This window comes from Aaosphaeria arxii (assembly GCF_010015735.1).
Source record: "Aaosphaeria arxii CBS 175.79 unplaced genomic scaffold BU24scaffold_3, whole genome shotgun sequence".
Lineage (NCBI taxonomy): Eukaryota > Fungi > Ascomycota > Dothideomycetes > Pleosporales > Aaosphaeria > Aaosphaeria arxii.
The window spans coordinates 705,580-722,573 of record NW_022983476.1 but is presented as its reverse complement, the minus strand read 5'-3'; the positions used below and the strand labels follow the sequence as shown (position 1 = coordinate 722,573).

The window sequence follows — 16,994 nt, the reverse complement described above, 5'->3', positions numbered from 1 at the left end:
GTGGAGAGAAGAGCGACGATATTAACCCCAAAAGCTTATTGTCGATCGAGATAACTACGCACACACTTACTGTATGGATGTTCGCGAACCGACACCTTGGAATACATCTTCGTTGGCTCGATAAAGGGGACTCACGGAGTACAGACTTGGCGTTCGTTCGTTCGTCCAACTCGCTCGCTCGCTCGCTCGCTCATCGCAGGCGTCATGCATGCATGCGGGCGCGCGCGCACACGCACACACACGCAGGCAGGCATGTCAGCAGCAGAACGGTAACTACAGGCGGTGGTGCATACCTAGATGGTTATGTGAGGGAAAGGTTAATGGAATGGTTGGTGCTGTTTGGTTGAGGGCCACGCGGGGCTTTTTGCTTTTTCCTTTGCGTTTTTGCCCTGTGATCGGTGGCGCGAGAGCAGGCCATGCATCGGGAGGGCTGATGTTGTCGCAGGTTGAGGGAGGGGAGACGAGGGCAAAGGGTAGGACCAAGACTGATCCGGGTGAGGCAAGGTAGAATATGCAGATACAGTACGCCTACATAACGTTGGTGGGTGAGGCGTAGTGTTTACTCCGTGGTCTCTCCCTGGGGGAGGAGAATGCCGCTGTGTGGCAGCCTGGAGGAGCATGTGTCCACGGACACTTTCTGCGGGAACACCAAGCAGGCGAAACGCTGATTGCGGTGATATGAGATGCAGTGTTCTTTTTCCCGGACCACAGCATATTAAGCTGCGGTATGTAGATTAGCGTTGCTTGGGCATGCGGTCAGGCCAGGCCAGGACAAGCATCCCCATCTGAGAGTAGTGTAACGCTCGGATATATATGATATGGGCCCATGGAATGAGATTGGGGACGCGAAAGATGGATGGGTATTATAGGGAAATAAGGAATACGACCGATCGAGAAGACGATGCATGCTGGGCAGGTGATTGGCGGTTCCCGAATATCTGGGAAAAGAATGAGAGAGGAGTCTGGATAAATGGGTTGATGCTCTCTGAAGACACTTTGTGCTTGCTCTGAGACAAACGGGATTCGGGTGCGCAGGGGCTTGTATACCGGTACGGTCATCGTCGCATGGTTTAAGCTTTTTGAGGGTTGTGTGATTTATAATTATTGATGATAGAACGCCCTCGTGTTGGCGGCTACGCAGGGCCGTGGGACATGAGATGGATGGTTGGATGGATGGACGTACAGGTGTCGTCGCCGGGGCACAGCACCATAATACGAAGGGGCTGGTGTGACGGGACTTGGTGCACGATGCGAAAGCCTCATCCAACGACTGCACCCGGCGGCAGAGAAGCTTTAAGGTCGGCGTGTTGGATACCCTTCGGGAGCATACAATAGCATGTCACTGGGAAAGAGGGCCGCCTAAACCACATGCCGGCTTCCGTGGTGATCTTGCTGTCCTGTGTGCTAGGCAAAGGAAAGGCAAGGCAAGTCGGTCAAAGGACCGCGAGTTTCATCATACCTCGTAGACATGTTACGGCCGTGCAGAACAAATACGAAAGATCCTCACCGTGCGGCGAGGCCAATCTCGACCAAGCAAACTGCTGAATGTGTGATGATTGCAGCCAGTTGTGCTTGGATGGGTTGAAAGGGATCTGCCAATCCCTGGCTTGCCCGGGGGAGCGACAGGAAGAGGTAATACATAAGCTCTCTCTTATTATGTCAGGCAAGCAAGCCCCCGGGATCCCAGCGGGTGTCCCTTGGCAGCTCCCGGGCAGGACCAGCCACTCATGATCAGACGAAGCTGCCAAGGACGGATTCATTCTGAAGTGGTCTAGGATATATAGGGCGACTTCGACCGCTCGAGGGCCGCAGAAGGATCAATAGGGATCTGATCAATCCACGCGCTAATTCCCATCTCGGCGCATCGCCAGAAAATACGACCCCGAGAATGGCCATGTTGGGGTGAGGGCTGTTTCACAGACACATCGGGGCATACCCTAGTTTGGCATCGTAGAAAGGACACCGGCGACACTGCATGAAGTAATCAAGAATGTGCCCGGTGGGCTATGTCGGTGTGGGTGGGTGCTGATGGAAGAGAGAGCGCGCGCTTGCTTCAGACTGAAGGAAGGGGAGAACGGTGGCATGCCTTTTGCTCTGGACTGTGCTCTTTTGTCAACAGGTGTTCTGTTCTCGAGTACTCCGTATCGTAAAGTCTAATAGGAAATGGCATAAGTGAGCGATAACGGGGTAATTAGTTGAATTGACAAGCATTATTATGCCGATGGGTGGGAGATCGAGTCAAGAGAACCAGCGAGAGAGTGAGGAGGGCAATAAAGTAGACGGCGGTTATAACTTAAGATACGGTGAGGAACCCCGGAGCAGCGAGCAGACGGACAGCCAGATGGCAGAGACAGACAGCCCAACAGAGTGACCAGACAGCGGAACAGAATCACGACGCGTTCGCTTCTCGGCACATCCGCTCGTTTATGACGCGCAGCCCCTGGATCAGGTCGCGAGGTGTGGCGCTGGTTCAGCCATCCAAATCGTTTCACGTGGCTGCGGTTGGAAACTGTAAGGGCTGTACAATAAGGGAAGGGGATGGCCCCCAACCAACCGAACAAATCATTAGTGGCGGGCCGGACATCATCATGCTGCTCCTGTTGCTCCTGCTAGGGTTCCCTTTTTTCTTTTGATTTGCTCGTCTGTGTGTTTGGGCAAGGGGGAGCTGACATGGGTTGGTGTGAGTGGAGTGGAGTGGAGTAGGTGAGTGGATGATGGGATGGATACTGGGAAGATTGTCTGGATACGAATTTGTAGATGATGGATGGAGAAGAGTGCAGATTTGTGGGTATTGGGTCCGTAGGCGCGTGCTGGGCTTAAGCTTCGTTGCTTCTCTGGTCTTACAGTACCTTACCCTTACCTTACCTGACGGTCCGTCCTGACCTACTTGTCCTGTGTGTGCCTGTCTTGTGTCCTTCTCCCACCTACTTCCCTGGCATTCTGTACGAAGCACACCGCGTAGAGCCATGGACGATACCGGACGGTACCGCATTCCATGTCCAGCCGATCGCCATCGTGTCCCTTCGACGATGCGCCTTCGTCACGCATGTGCGAAGAACACTCCATGACTGATTACAGCCAGGGCGAACGGCCAGGAATGTCGTTGCAGAAGAAGAAATGGATTTACGGAGTAGTTCCTGACGAAGGAGCATAAGGCTGTGCTCATTCGCTCGTCGTGAACGATGCCATCAACCGAGGATGATGGTGATGGGCATGATGGTGGTGCTGCGCGGTACGTGCTAAACTTGACAAGGCGGCCGCAAATTGACCGGCTGTTGTCAGATTATTTATTGCATCGCACCAGACGAGCTATCCAAAGCCAGGCCGGGCCAGGCCAGGCAACCAAGGGTGGGCGGCAGGGCTTCCAGTGTGACACGAGCCCAGGGCTTTTTTTTCTGCCGAGCGGGAGCGGATGGGGGGGGGGGGGGGGGGGGGGGGGGGGGGGGGGGGGGGGGGGGGGGGGGGATGGAGGTTTTTTGCGTCACAGCATGGCTGCATGCCCAGCGAAGCTAAGACCGGAGTGTGGAGAGACATTGAGCTTTTTAGCGGTGCTCTCGTGCAGATGCGCAGATCTGGGTCTTCCGCACCCATAGCGCCGAAGGCTGCTGCTGGCTGGCTGGCTGCATTCAACCGATTACAACTGCCTCTACCACCCACCACCCATTCGTCACGGGACTTTGTACTGCTGGAGAATTTGGGAAGTTCGAACGATATGCTAGTATTGTCGTCTCCCATATCTCTCGTTTTTCTCGTCTTGATCAAAGGTGGTTTCAACGTGCGGCCGCTGGCCTGGTTGGAAGGTTGGTTGCATCAACGTAACCAGACACACAGGTACACCGAACAGGCGCCCACGCACCAGAGTGCTTTACTCATGCTGCAGGTCAGCACAACACGACAGATACCTTACTTAGAAGTCCAGTCGTCCATTGCGTGCCTCTAAAAGCCACTCCCCAGCTCCCAGCTGCTACCTGCCAGTTGTACCCGTAATGTCGGAGTGGTGGCATCTTCGTCGGAAGAGACGTGCTAACGGCGGTTGATGCGATGCCGGCCAGAGACGAAAGGTTGACATGAACAGCATGCAAACACGAATATTACCTTCCCCTGAGCGGGGTATGGCCAAGTAATTACTTGCAGTGGACTTGCATTGAATCTTCAGGAGCGATAGCAAGCAATAAAGGGATATTGCTGCTCGGTGTGGTGTGTTGGTGTGGAGTCACTCGCCCGGGAGTAAAGCGGAAGCTGGGCGATCTGCCCCGTAAGGTTAGAAATGAAGCATGCCATTTCCTGGTTCTGACACCCTCACTGGCCGCGCGCCTGTTCTCAGCTAGATGAGGACCAGCTATTGCCCTGCCCGTGACCAATCATGTTGAGCAAAGCGCGTGACCTTCTCTCTTAAGATTCACCTTCTTATAGCCCCAGGGACAGAGATATGTCTCACAGTCATCCCCAGTTCAGTGATGATCGATTCATTATGCGCAACTCACCGTTCCACGGGGACGAAGAACGTGAGGTTCGACAGCAAACGAGGGCGATTGTAGGAGGCTCTCGTTCGGGACAGGTGATCACACAGGCATGGGCTAGGGGCGATCGGGTAGGCCTAAATGGGGAGAATGCAGGAAATTCGCCGCCCCGCCGGTTGTCACTTTGCACTTGTTGAGGAAATAGAGAAGCAACTATTGCGAGAGACACATTCCAGCGGGAATGAAAAATAAGAGAGAAAAAGGGTCGAACGAAATGTGACGAAATGACCGGCGCGGAGGCGAACCAAGGAAGGCCGATGGGGAAGAACGCGTTCCCACTAAACCGCTGGGACGGTTCATTGTTTTACGGGTGGTCGAGAAAGATCCGGATGGGAGCCACCACGACCGTCGTAGTAACTTACGGTTAGATACCAAACTGTCTTCAGTAATTAAGAATGATTTATTGCGGGTGGGACCGATATGCGTGCCAGAGGCAGGCTCTGGATAATGCACGGAACCGGATGCGATAGGCTTTCATCATGCACGAAGGACACCCTTTCCTTTGCCCTGGTTTCCGACCGGTATGCAACTCTGTACACATCTAGCTGGACAGTGTTGGCACAATCAACACGATTGTCGATGAGTGCGCGCCGTTTGTAGTCCGTAGACATGTGCATGCATGGAAATGTTTCGACTGGCAAAACCTGGTATCAGAAAACATGATGATGGGCGGGTGCATCCGATTGGGAAGGCCGCGGGGGAGAGATGAGGACGGTGAGGCTGAATACGAACTTTGTGGACACAATGACACACGTATGTAGACAGATGGAATGAAGAGAGAGAGAGTGTGTGTGTGAGAGTGAGGGGAGTGGGAGGATAAGTCAGCAAGAAAAGTGGGGAATAAGACGGTTGGAGGGGCTGATTGGTTGAGCAGGCGAGGGGAAGACGGCAGGTTGCGGCTTGTGGCGCGAATACAGATGACGGGTCGGGTTGCATGGCACATGGCGTGGCAGGCATACCATGGGGAAGGGGACTATTACGTTGTTTCTGAGGGGGATTAGAGTAGAGTAGAACAACAGGTGGATGGAGCAGGTGATGGACAAGAGGAGGGTGTTTTATGCAAAGATGAGTGGAATGTTCTACTTCCCTGGTTGTGATGATGACGATGATGGGATGGTGAGGAGGATAGGAAATACATAATGAATGATCTCTTGATCGTAATTTACCGAGTAGTAGTGGGGAGGATGAGATGGATGAGATGGATGAGGTGGAAACGGAAGAGAGCAGAAGGAGAAGCGTGGCGTGCAAGGGTCAGGGTATGGTAGGGTAAACCGCAATGGCAGGCGGCGGGCAAAAAAAGCCTGCTCTCTTTAAGTATCTCAACACTAAACCCAAAGGGTGATTAGCGCTCAAGCCTCGGTCCGCCATTCTCGCTTGTGCTGTCCTTCCAGTGTGTCCCAATGCATCCTCCCATCCCCTCCCATCCTCACACACGCCTCATCCTCATCATCTCATCTTCGAACATCCATCCATGATCCATCCACCCCCAGACCCAAAAGAGGTCAGGTCGTTACAAGCCGCCACACCCATGCATGTTCCTTAACCCTAATTCCCACTTAAAACCCATTAACGGCCCACTACATACGATTTAGCTGCGCCCAGATCCCGTCCCACAAGGACATACGACGCATCGGCACTACCGTCACCCACACTCTCACTCTCTATGTACACACGGTACCTACGGCGTACAAGGGCCACGGACCACAAACCATAGACAACTCGTTACTCTCCCACCTAACCCTAATCCATATCTATCCATTCACCACCCTTACCAGTTACCACCCACCCATACACACACACACACACACACACACACACACACACACACACACACACCCATACACACAGTGCACATACACTACAGTGCACACTCCACCCACACCATCCTTGACCCATCCCAAGCCCACCAAGCCCCCAGATCCCTGTCATGGCTTCTGTCCCTTTCAAAACGTTCAGTTGCTCTCGAAAATAACTCCCCTAACCCAGGCCCTGGTAATGGAAGGCGGTATTCCCCCATTTTCTCCTGCTCTTCCTCGACTCCTCTTTGCCCGCCCGCTCCTCCCGTCCCAACCTCCATCCACATCCTCCTTCTCTCCTCTTCTCTTCTTCTCTCTCTCACTCTCTCACTCTTCATCACCATCTGAAGTCTGTCCCCCTTCACACCTTCCCCCCTTCTTCCATCATCAACTCCGCATCTCCAAACAAACATCATCGTCACTCCTTTGATCCATCATCCACTATCACTCACCACCACCCTTCTTGGCCCCCCCCGGGCGCATCCTCTCTTGCCAACACCGCCCACGCGCGCTGGCCTTCCATTCTTCGGGCCTGTGGTCACACCAAGTACGTTCCCTCCCAATGCCCTTTCGCAAAGGATACATACATGTACATGCGCGATCATCATCATCTACATAGACACTGACCATCCCAGACTCGACGTACTCGAGCTTGATCGCACGTAATCGAGATTGCTTTCGAATCCTTCTCTTCAGGCATCGCTCGTGCCGTCGCTCCACAAGAACGACAAGGCGCATATTCCTACCTCGAGGACGTCCATTCGTAGTCGCGTTTCCCGGCCATGGCGAGCCATCAGCAGCCTTCGCCCACCGCGGGAATACCACCGCATCATGGTGCTCCTCATCCCGTCCACGGTCAGGTCAACGGCCATCCGCCGCCCTTAAACCAGGCCAAGACATCTTCGCAGTACCTTACACACTTGACCGAATCTGTATGGAACCAAATGGGTAGGTACCTTAATGATATAGCTCTGCCACAATGCTGTACCTCTGCCACGCTCCCCGATCACTAACCGACCCGTAGGCTCTCTGTCTGAACAAATGAACGACTTGGACGGGGCCGTCCAATGCTACGAACAGGCATTGAAGTTCAACTCGTGGTCAATCCCCGCTATGCAGGGCATTGCGTGCATCCTTCGCACAAAGGACCACTTCCCGCAAGCTGTCGAGTATCTGCGAACCATCCTGAAGGTCGATCCCGCCAACGGCGAAGTATGGGGAAGCCTCGGTACGTACTTCTTCTGAGATGATCCCGACCTGGAACATGTAACTAATCTTGGAAACTAGGCCACTGCTACCTCATGATGGATGATCTCCAGCAGGCTTATTCCGCCTACCAGCAGGCCCTCTACCATCTCTCCGACCCCAAGGTAGGACAAAATAAACCATCGCGCGCCCATGATTGCCATTGCTGACCTCCGACCTCTAGGAGCCAAAACTCTGGTATGGTATTGGAATCTTGTACGATCGCTATGGCTCTCTCGAGCACGCTGAAGAGGCCTTCTCTCAAGTCATGAGGATGGAGCCCAACTTCGAAAAGGCGAACGAGATCTACTTCCGCCTCGGTATAATATACAAGCAACAGCAGAAGTTCAACCAGAGTTTGGATGTAAGTTGTTGTCCCACCCATGCCAAAACCACTGCTAACGTGGCACGACTAGTGCTTCAAATACATTGTGCAGAACCCTCCTCGACCACTGACCGAAGAAGACATCTGGTTCCAGATTGGTCACGTGTATGAGCAACAGAAGGAGTTCGATGCTGCAAAGGGTGCCTACCGCCGGGTTCTCGAGCGTGACCCCAATCACGCCAAAGTTCTCCAGCAGCTCGGTTGGCTGCATCACCAGCAGAGCACAAATTACGCAAGCCAAGAGCAGGCCATCGAGTATCTTGAGAAATCAGTGGCTTCTGGTACGTTACCCCTTCCACCAACATCACACCCGCAAAACTAACAACCCTGATTAGACCAAACCGATGCACAGAGCTGGTATCTATTGGGACGCTGCTACATGTCACAGCAGAAGTATCCCAAAGCGTACGAGGCCTACCAGCAGGCTGTCTACCGCGACGGCAGGAACCCAACGTTCTGGTGCTCGATTGGTGTCCTCTACTACCAGATCAACCAGTACCGCGATGCACTTGATGCATACTCCCGAGCCATTCGCCTGAATCCCAACATCTCGGAGGTCTGGTACGACCTTGGTACTCTCGTAAGTAGCTCCATGCCCACTCACCCCTGCGCCATCACAGCTGACGGACAATGTAGTATGAGTCTTGCAATAACCAAACTGCGGATGCTCTGGACGCCTATCAGCGTGCAGCTGATCTTGACCCGTCCAACGTACACATCAAGGCTCGCCTGCAACTTCTCCAAAACGGCCAGACCTCGAATGGCGTTCCGAACCAAGCAAGCGCTCCCGTGCCACAGGATGTGCACCCTCAGGCATACCAGCCTGCTGGTCTCCACGGACCTGCTGCCCCTCAATGGGGAACAACACCTCAGCAGCCGCCGCAGGGGCCGCCTCCGCCCCCGCTGGGATCTGCTTCGGAGTGGAGCCGCCCTCTCGCTCAGATCCGCGATCCAGGACTTCCTCCCCAACAGCTCAACCCTTACGACCAGCGCGAAGGTGTTCGACCTCCCACCCAGCACGCCCAACGACCTGCCAGCCCCAGGCAGGAACCATTGCGACCCTACCAGGAGCCTCCCCGTCCTCCTACTAACGGTCCTGCACCTGGCGGGCCTTCTCATCCACCAGGACCTCCAGCGCCTGCTCCTCTGCGTCGCGGCATGTCTCCTTCGCCAAAGACACACAGCGTTGTGCCCAGCCCATACCATGCGCCCGCTCCTCCTCAGTTGCCTCCTCAGGGTACGCCGTCGCAATCGCACGCTCCCCCTCATCAGCCCCCTCCTCAGCCGCCGTCTCAACAGCAGACACCGCAGCAGCAGCCTTCCCAACCTCAGCCGCCTCAGCAGCAACAGCAACAGCAGCAACCCCTGCAGCCAAACCGTATTTCTAACCCTAACTACGGTCCCCACGCTGCCAATGTACCTCCTCCACCTCCCCCGCCACCTACCGGTCTGGGCGGCCCGGCGACTCAGGGACCTCCCCCTTCATACGGTGGACGGGTCAGTAGCCCTGCACCAGAGGTCCGCCCGATCGTGGAACCCCGCGCAGGATCTCCTCGAAACGCGTACCAAGGCCCCTACCAACAGCATCACCCGGATCCCTCTGGTGGAAGCGGAATCGCAAGCGGTGCCCCGGCCCCAGCTTCCGCACTTGCTGCTGCCGAAGCTGCCGCCCGCGAACGGGAAGATCGCCCTCCCACTGCTCCACCGAAGCGACATCGGGAGTGGGAGGAGGCAGAGCATCACCCCAAGCCTCCAGCCAACGACGAGAAGCGCCAGAAGCTCGAGGAGCCCCACAGCCGTCGCCCCTCTCCTCCACCGCATCGCATCTCTTCTCCGCAGATTCAGCGTCACAGCCCACAGGATGCTCCTGATGCTCGTCGCTTCAACGATGGCTACCACCCATCTGAGGCTGCTCACCACCCTCCCTCGCTGCCTCCGATGACCGCCGCTCCACCGCCGCTGCCCCGGATGACAGAAACCCCAAAACAAGAGCGACCAGAGCACCACGAGCCTGCTGCTCGTCGCGTGGATGTGGATGAGAACTACGACGATGAGGGCGAAGAGAGCAAGCCCAATGCACCCAAGTCCGAGCGATCCAGCCCTCGCAATGCTCCTACAAATGGCGTTCCCCATGCGCCCACTCCGGTTGAGCAGAAGTCTTGAAGGATCGATACTGTTTTTCCTTATCAGAAGTTGTGTTGAAATTATAGTGCAACGATAGTTGGGCAAGTACTCTTACTGTCCGTGTCATCCACTTGTCATGTCATTTCTTTTGTCCCCCTTTGTTCCCTATTCGCCTTTGCTACGATTTTCGAGGAATCATCTGGCGCGGTGGTACATAATCTTATTTTTCTTGTTGACATGTACGAAGACGAAGATCCAATACCACACTGGACGATGTTGTTGTGAGGAAAATTTGGAGTTCCGGGTGGCAGAAGGACTCGCCATGATCACATGTTTCGGGAGGGAGGGGACGACGATATCCAGGCGGACTAGCTTTTCCTCTCTACTTTTCGATTGCAAATTGTTATCAAATGAATACTAGTAGTTTAAAGAAGTTGTATGCAGCGTTGTTCTATTTATCTCATACAACAGCCAGATGTCGCCAACAAAGCAGCAAGAGAGCTTAGATAAGTCTATGGACTAACCGGACATAAACAAGATAAGTACCTACCACTACAGACAACTAGCAGCAACCTTCTTCACTCATGATCCAATGGAATTGTCGCTGCCCGTGCTCGAAGGCTTACTTGAGCTTCCTTGAGGATGCTCCAAAAAATCTGTTTAATGAAATACGAAGGTTCACTTGAGCTTTCTATGGCAACGCTCAATCGTCTACATGAGGTTTATTAAGAGATATGAGAACTTATATTACGTGGGGACAATAAGACCGATGGCGCATGATTGTGCTCCATCCATCCGTTTGCGTTTCGGAAACCAACAAGGAAGGTGCGTTCAATGTTTACCACCACCACCACAGGAAATCTTCCTCAACAACAGTGAAGAAGAGTCAGTGGGTGATGATTGCGGCAGTGATAGCAAATCTTTGAGCTAGGGCGACTCTAATGGATACAGAGAGTTGGCACGTCAGGCTGGCCCCATGCTAGTCTTCTATGCCGACAACAGTGCCTTAGCGAGGTTTTTTTGCAAGCAGTTAGGATTGTTTACTGGCTACAGTACATTCTTAAGTAGACACTGTAGGTATAGATGATACATGAAGCTAGCAGGTGGCCAGCCCGACATGCTAAACCTCTGCAGTACTTGCTGCTCTTCAAAACGCCCGAGTCGAGGCAATTCGTGCTCTGTCTGCTACAGGGAGAAAATCAGAGAATGGTGCGTCTAAAGGCAATGGGATCCGCGTTGGAAAAGACGAATTTATACGCAACCTGAACGATCTTGGAATAAGCCACACGACGTACATGTTCCGCAGAGCCTTGTGGGATCGGGCACCACGGTCATCCACGGAGGTTGCAGATTACCTTATTTCGATTTCGGGTGTTCCAGGCAAACGTTCTCTACCAAATTCGGAGCTTCTGTACTGGAGGAAGAAAGGACAAGAGCGTACACTCATACAAAGCAAAAGAACCGCCAAAGCTTGTTGCCCCATTATCGGATAAAGAGTTGGATGAATTTGGAATCCTACCAGGTGGCAAATCGTATTCAGATGTACGCTCTCCCCCTCAAGAGCAAAATTACACTGTATAGATTCTCTATGCCCAGAGCAGCTCTGTTTTATGGTACAGAGGGTTGGCACGTTGCCCTTCGAGAGTATTTTATGCCTACAACAGTGCATTCGCGAGATTTAATCGCAAGGAGTTAAGACTGTTTACTGGCTACAATACACTCATGGGGAACAGTTCAAGTCAACGTTGTCTTCTCGTCCTATGATGGCTTGATCACATCGCTCAATACATATGCAGGATTGGAAGGGTTTCCAAGAACAAAATTCAACTTCTTTATGTTACTTAGTAAGGGTAACACCACAAGGATAAATGATGGACAGAGTATTGTCACGTCAGACTCTTCCCCTATCGACATACTTGCGTTCACTAGAGATGATGCTCAAGAACCTTATCTAACGTTAGTAGAGCATTCGATTCCTGGTATGTTTTCTTGGGCTTTCTCGTATACAGAGCTACAGACGGAATTGCTTTTCCTCTCTACTTTTCGATTGCAAATTGTTATAGTTTAAAGGAATTGTATGCATGTTTGATTCCCAATCGAAGCATCGTAAAATGGAGTACATAGTTGCCAAGTGGATGGCGGGGATCTGCAGATGTGCTTAAGCTCTTGGTGTCACTCACGCGTCAAGCTTCCCCGCCGCGACCCGCCTGGCGCCTTCGATGGTGGTTGCGTCATTGGCTGGAAAACATCATACTCGACAACCTCCATCCAAAGCCATGTCCAGCAACATACAACGCAGCTTTAGGTTCACACTCACAGGTCAGCTCTTCTCCCGAACAAAACCTCACACGAACAATATCACACGTCGCCTCACCCCACCTATCCTCGCAAACCCATCCTCACGCAAATCCACTACGACATCCTACCCCACCACCACCACCACCACCACCACCACATCCTCACGAACCCTCCACACCACACCCACACCCGCCATGTCCTCAGACGCAGACTACGCCTCCTTCCTCGACAAAGCAAACCAATCCACCAACGACGGCTCGGCGTCCGCATCAAGCAAGAAAGACGTCGGCACCAAGAGCGTCAACACAGCGGTGCCGCAGCCGCTTCAGGAGGTCGAGGAGTACTTCGTCAGCGACGCGGATGAGCCGTTTGAGCCTGTTGCGCTGAAGTTCGATGGGAAGGGGAGTGTTAGCGCTGGTATGTCGTCTTCTCCCTCCCATATTTCCCACCCATTATCCTGTCTCTTTCTATATATCTTACAGTCGGAATGCTAACGCAACCCTCCTTAACAGACGACCTCAAATCCCTCCTCAGCCACGCATCCGCCGTCACGCCCGCCGACGAGAAACAGCTCTCGGGTTACAAGAAGGTCATCGAGGCGGTGAAGAAGGCGGGCAATGGGAAGGTGGCGTACTTCCGGGTCGAGCTGGGGGGCACCCGCACCGAGTATTACGTCGTTAGTGTTGATGAGGGGGAGGGGCGACTCGTGGGGTTGAAGGCTTTGGCGGTGGAGTCGTAGGTTGGGGTGTTGGTAGGATATGAATACATAAGCTCTGTGTCGCTTTCTAGGTGTTGTTCTGCATGTGTTGGGGTATTTTGAAATGAACGACGTATGATGTGTGTGCATTTGGGATGTATGATCTCGGATTTGACCGTCTCAGGGGAAGGCGGATTCAAGTGACTCGACATGTGGGCCTACTTCAACCTACGCCAAAGATCCATGCTATACAGTAGCCATGGCATCAACATCCAACAAAACAGTCATCCCCCCTCTATGTGCAGATAGGTAAGAATGCGAATTGAATCGTTTGAACGTTACTTTCCCTTCCTAGGAGTTTGAGCGATTCTATGCCGTCATACCGCTGGAACTGTCTAGTACCTATTTTGATAGTGTTGGTGGATATACTCCTTCTTCGTGTTTGTCTGTTCATTTTCAAATGAAGGTTTTGGTTATGATACCTTACGAACGGTGGTCTGTTACGGGGAAAGTAGAGGAAGAGTACGCGATGTGAGATATGAGGGTTTCGTCGGGGTAATGAGATATGTGCACGATACTTGAGGTACGTACGTATTGAAGCACATTCCAAGGGGATGGGCTTCTTTTCGAGGACTTACAGTGAGGCGATGTCCTAGTCTAACTATGTTGCCTGGGGGAAGCTCTTCACGAAGAAGGAATGTGTAAGTCTGATGCTTCGTGAGGTTGTCGGGTGAACATGTGGGAGAACGAAATGTTGAGGTGTCAGGAGAGTTGACATGATATACATGCAACATGCCCCGGTCTCAGACATCATACCTCCGTCGAGAGAGTTTGCTACCAATCTCTTTCAGAGCTACGCGAATCACTGCTGCGATGAACGGGGACACATGCCCAACCGTCTCCTCTCCGTCGTCAGTCAATCAATCATATCCAGTTCACATCACACATCCACGCAGAGAGTAGAGAAGAAAGGCCTCGTCGTCCCCCACCAACACAGTGTATCCCACCCTCTCTGCAGTGCGATTTGTATGGACTGGGTTTGTGGGTTATACATATGGGGTAGTCCTAGTATCAGGCGTATATGGAGGATTCCTGTGTATCGCCGTTCACAGGTGTCGATTAGATGGAGTAAATGGTGCTTGTGCGAGGATGCACTTGTGAGGTTGTGGAGGTATGTAACTGTCTCTATGTGTGTCTATTTGGAACGGCGGCGATGATGGCGGGTCAAGGCGAACATTATGATGGTGAATGGGATTATGAGAGGGGGGTGTTTGACGGTGTATGAGATATAAATCGGTTGATCGATCGGGTTATGGCATTGTATATCGTTAGTCACGGGTGGATGGACGGATGAATGTACGAACGAAGGGACGTTTGTCGTTTGACATTTGACATTTGACGTTTGGCGGGTGAGTGGTGTTTATGACAGACACGTCAAGCGTTTTGTATAAAACTCCCAAGCACCTACCTATACCTAAGTACCCAGTGATATACCTACCCGTTCATCAAGCTTCAAGCCCCCGTGAAATGCAGACATCAAGCGCGTGTGCGGCGACCCCAGCGAAACAAAAATCCAGGGTTCAGGGCAATACGAGGTGCGATAGGATTATGTCCCTTCCCGCTGTTTATCGATAACTGGACACGATAGAAACGGTGCGATGGATAAGGATAGATGCCACCAGGGGAAAGAATGGGGAAATACGAGCCATCGAAGTCGAGTTCTTTCAACTTTGGATGGATGCACACGGTATGTATGCATCTAAGCGCATGCTACGACTATATCCCAAGCACCATTACTGCACTCATCCAACATACCGAGGCATAACATCCCTAATTAAGGAGTCAACCTCTCACCCCATCCCCAAATGGCGATGTGCGAAATAGAAATTACGACCGTTCGTTCGACACAGCAAACTCCATAATAATAACGACCTACCTGGGTGCTTAACTGTCCGTGGGTACGGTCGGGCGGTTAATTCTCCCATGTATTGGTTAGTCACATACTGTGTCTGCCGTGGCCGCGTAACGGGCAGATCGATCTATTCGGGGTCGGTGGCCGGCTGTCAGGGGGGGAGGGCAGGCTAGGAGGGAATAACGTGCTCGGGCGGGTGGAGATTTTTATCGATAGATGGATGGTGTTTTCTGGGTATCTCCGGACATGGATGGAATAGGAGCACAGGGCGTTGGATGTATGTGGTCTTTTGGATAGAGGCTGACAGGTGCAAGGTGGTGATGATGGATGAGAAGGGGGTTCAGGTTGGTTGGTGGATGTGGCTGCATCGATGGCGTTGGATGAGGCTGGCGGATCGGATCTCTCTCGACAGCAAGTCTACAATTAGGTACACCTTACAGGCCACAGGCTTACGGGTGTAGCTACGGCACAGGCTAGAATGCATTGGCGAGAGATGGGGCGTTGAGGTTATTATTGTATTATTGGATGGATGGAGTCCATGGGGGAGACTATTGGGTTGGTCGAGAACCTCGTCAGGGGTAACTACAGCCTACCTAGGTATCCAGGCCAGGCACGCCGCACAGTACAGTAGAGTTACTACAATTAATACAATGAAAGGAAGAAGCAAGACTCGACCATCATGCATTCGATTCATTTTCGGTATGCCCAGGCGCAGGGAAATAAAGTGCATCCACAACCCACTCAACGTTAATATTACCATCGTCATGCTCTTGTTTCGTCTGAGATTGTCGCACCGAATGTTTCTGTCGCATCGAGATTGTGTCGTTTGGATTGGATGCATTTGAGAGATGATCTACGGTTACATATGATACAAGAGACAACGGTCGAGCAAGGAAATTCGCTGTTGATCGCCCGGATGGAAAGCTGATGGCAGTGCTAATTCGTAAGAACGGAAGCAGACCAGAAGCGAGGTAAAACGCCTCAAGTGGGTCGGAGTGAATAGCCAACAAGGGACGAGCAAATGAGGAAAGGGGAGGGCAAGAAATGACATGGGACCATGGGATGGATCATGGGATGGATCATGGGATGGATCATGGGATGGGATGGGCGGATATTGTTAGCTGGTGCCACAAGCGTCCGTAGTCGAGAATCGCCCGCCACCCAGCTTGTCACTCTATGTCACTATGGACACTTGAAGAGTAGTTACTGTGTAAGGGGTATTAGTTAATGGAGACACAAGAGCTGGAAACTCTCGCTGCAGAGGTGTTGATTCGTCCATCTTGCGCCGGAAGCTGGAAAGAAAGGATGAAGATGGAAAGGGTGCCGAATGTCGAGATGTTCCATAACCCCCTGGCGAGTTTCTCGGGGGTTTAAACAAGTTCAAGTCAAGACAAGACAAGACAAGACAAGACAAGACAGGGGATCGGCAACGCTTTTTTTTTTCTTTACATTTTCTTGATTTCTCTCTCTAGGTTTTAGTAGAGCTAACAGGCTACACATCATCGTCATGATCATCGATCGTCATTGTCGCCGTAGAGTGAGTGTAGTGCAATCTGCAATCTCTAATAGTAACTCGTGCTCTCTCCTCTCCGATAGTCTGCCCGTATTCGTAGCTGTCGCACATACCATCCATACACTACATACAAGCACTGCAACTAGGACTACTACACGAGTGTACACGCAATGCTGCTCCGATCCGAATAGAACGACACATCATTCCGTATTCCCTCTATGTGTGTGCTGGAGCGTAGCCATTCCCATTGCCACAGTACCCGTACTCGTCTCGTACCCTTTCGCCCACCAACACCGCCCATCTTTGCTGTATCGGGTGGCATTTCCCTCTCCTCTCTCCTCCTTCACCTTTGACCTTTACTCAAACAATACGTACTACCTACCTACCTGCCTTCAACAACATTACCATTATTCCATTACTCGTCGAACATCCTCAAAAGCAAAGCTGAGAAAAGCAAGCAAAGCAAAAAGCCACTAAGCTCGCTCGATACAGGCAGCCAAGCAA

General features: G+C 52.4%; 5 protein-coding genes across 5 annotated transcripts; 4 read left to right on the top strand and 1 right to left on the bottom strand.

The window, feature by feature from the left end:
* Nucleotides 1-2,124: 2,124 nt before the first annotated feature.
* On the bottom strand, nucleotides 2,125-3,087 carry BU24DRAFT_143478 (uncharacterized protein). Its single transcript, XM_033521160.1, has one exon. The coding sequence runs from the start codon at nucleotides 2,990-2,992 to the stop codon at nucleotides 2,489-2,491; it is 504 nt and encodes a 167-aa protein (XP_033385424.1). The 5' UTR covers nucleotides 2,993-3,087; the 3' UTR covers nucleotides 2,125-2,488.
* A 3,872-nt stretch (nucleotides 3,088-6,959) lies between these two features.
* Nucleotides 6,960-10,379, top strand: BU24DRAFT_143389 (TPR-like protein). The gene is made up of 7 exons (XM_033521157.1): nucleotides 6,960-7,264; nucleotides 7,341-7,544; nucleotides 7,604-7,686; nucleotides 7,746-7,925; nucleotides 7,978-8,227; nucleotides 8,282-8,526; nucleotides 8,583-10,379. Exons 1-7 carry the CDS (start codon nucleotides 7,099-7,101, stop codon nucleotides 10,107-10,109), a joined length of 2,655 nt encoding a protein of 884 aa, XP_033385423.1. The 5' UTR covers nucleotides 6,960-7,098; the 3' UTR covers nucleotides 10,110-10,379.
* Nucleotides 10,048-10,570, top strand: BU24DRAFT_143396 (uncharacterized protein). The gene has a single exon (XM_033521158.1). The coding sequence runs from the start codon at nucleotides 10,207-10,209 to the stop codon at nucleotides 10,489-10,491; it is 285 nt and encodes a 94-aa protein (XP_033385422.1). The 5' UTR covers nucleotides 10,048-10,206; the 3' UTR covers nucleotides 10,492-10,570.
* A 235-nt stretch (nucleotides 10,571-10,805) lies between these two features.
* On the top strand, nucleotides 10,806-11,696 carry BU24DRAFT_143356 (uncharacterized protein). Its single transcript, XM_033521155.1, has 2 exons — nucleotides 10,806-11,143; nucleotides 11,205-11,696. The coding sequence occupies exons 1-2, from the start codon at nucleotides 11,047-11,049 to the stop codon at nucleotides 11,561-11,563; spliced, it is 456 nt and encodes a 151-aa protein (XP_033385421.1). The 5' UTR covers nucleotides 10,806-11,046; the 3' UTR covers nucleotides 11,564-11,696.
* Nucleotides 11,697-12,275: 579 nt separating this feature from the next.
* On the top strand, nucleotides 12,276-13,423 carry BU24DRAFT_420108 (uncharacterized protein). Its single transcript, XM_033527399.1, has 2 exons — nucleotides 12,276-12,785; nucleotides 12,881-13,423. Exons 1-2 carry the CDS (start codon nucleotides 12,347-12,349, stop codon nucleotides 13,105-13,107), a joined length of 666 nt encoding a protein of 221 aa, XP_033385420.1. The 5' UTR covers nucleotides 12,276-12,346; the 3' UTR covers nucleotides 13,108-13,423.
* Nucleotides 13,424-16,994: the final 3,571 nt, after the last annotated feature.

Excerpts from the sequence above, each read along its gene's own strand:
- BU24DRAFT_143478 (XM_033521160.1), bottom strand. The coding sequence starts at position 2,992 with ATGCGGTACCGTCCGGTATCGTCCATGGCTCTACGCGGTGTGCTTCGT.
- BU24DRAFT_143389 (XM_033521157.1), top strand. The coding sequence starts at position 7,099 with ATGGCGAGCCATCAGCAGCCTTCGCCCACCGCGGGAATACCACCGCAT. Across the intron at positions 7,926-7,977 it reads AGTTCAACCAGAGTTTGGAT|TGCTTCAAATACATTGTGCA; the intron begins GTAAGTTGTTGT and ends TGGCACGACTAG. Across the intron at positions 8,527-8,582 it reads GGTACGACCTTGGTACTCTC|TATGAGTCTTGCAATAACCA; the intron begins GTAAGTAGCTCC and ends CGGACAATGTAG.
- BU24DRAFT_143396 (XM_033521158.1), top strand. The coding sequence starts at position 10,207 with ATGTCATTTCTTTTGTCCCCCTTTGTTCCCTATTCGCCTTTGCTACGA.
- BU24DRAFT_143356 (XM_033521155.1), top strand. The coding sequence starts at position 11,047 with ATGCTAGTCTTCTATGCCGACAACAGTGCCTTAGCGAGGTTTTTTTGC. Across the intron at positions 11,144-11,204 it reads TACATTCTTAAGTAGACACT|TACTTGCTGCTCTTCAAAAC; the intron begins GTAGGTATAGAT and ends AAACCTCTGCAG.
- BU24DRAFT_420108 (XM_033527399.1), top strand. The coding sequence starts at position 12,347 with ATGTCCAGCAACATACAACGCAGCTTTAGGTTCACACTCACAGGTCAG. Across the intron at positions 12,786-12,880 it reads GAAGGGGAGTGTTAGCGCTG|ACGACCTCAAATCCCTCCTC; the intron begins GTATGTCGTCTT and ends CCTCCTTAACAG.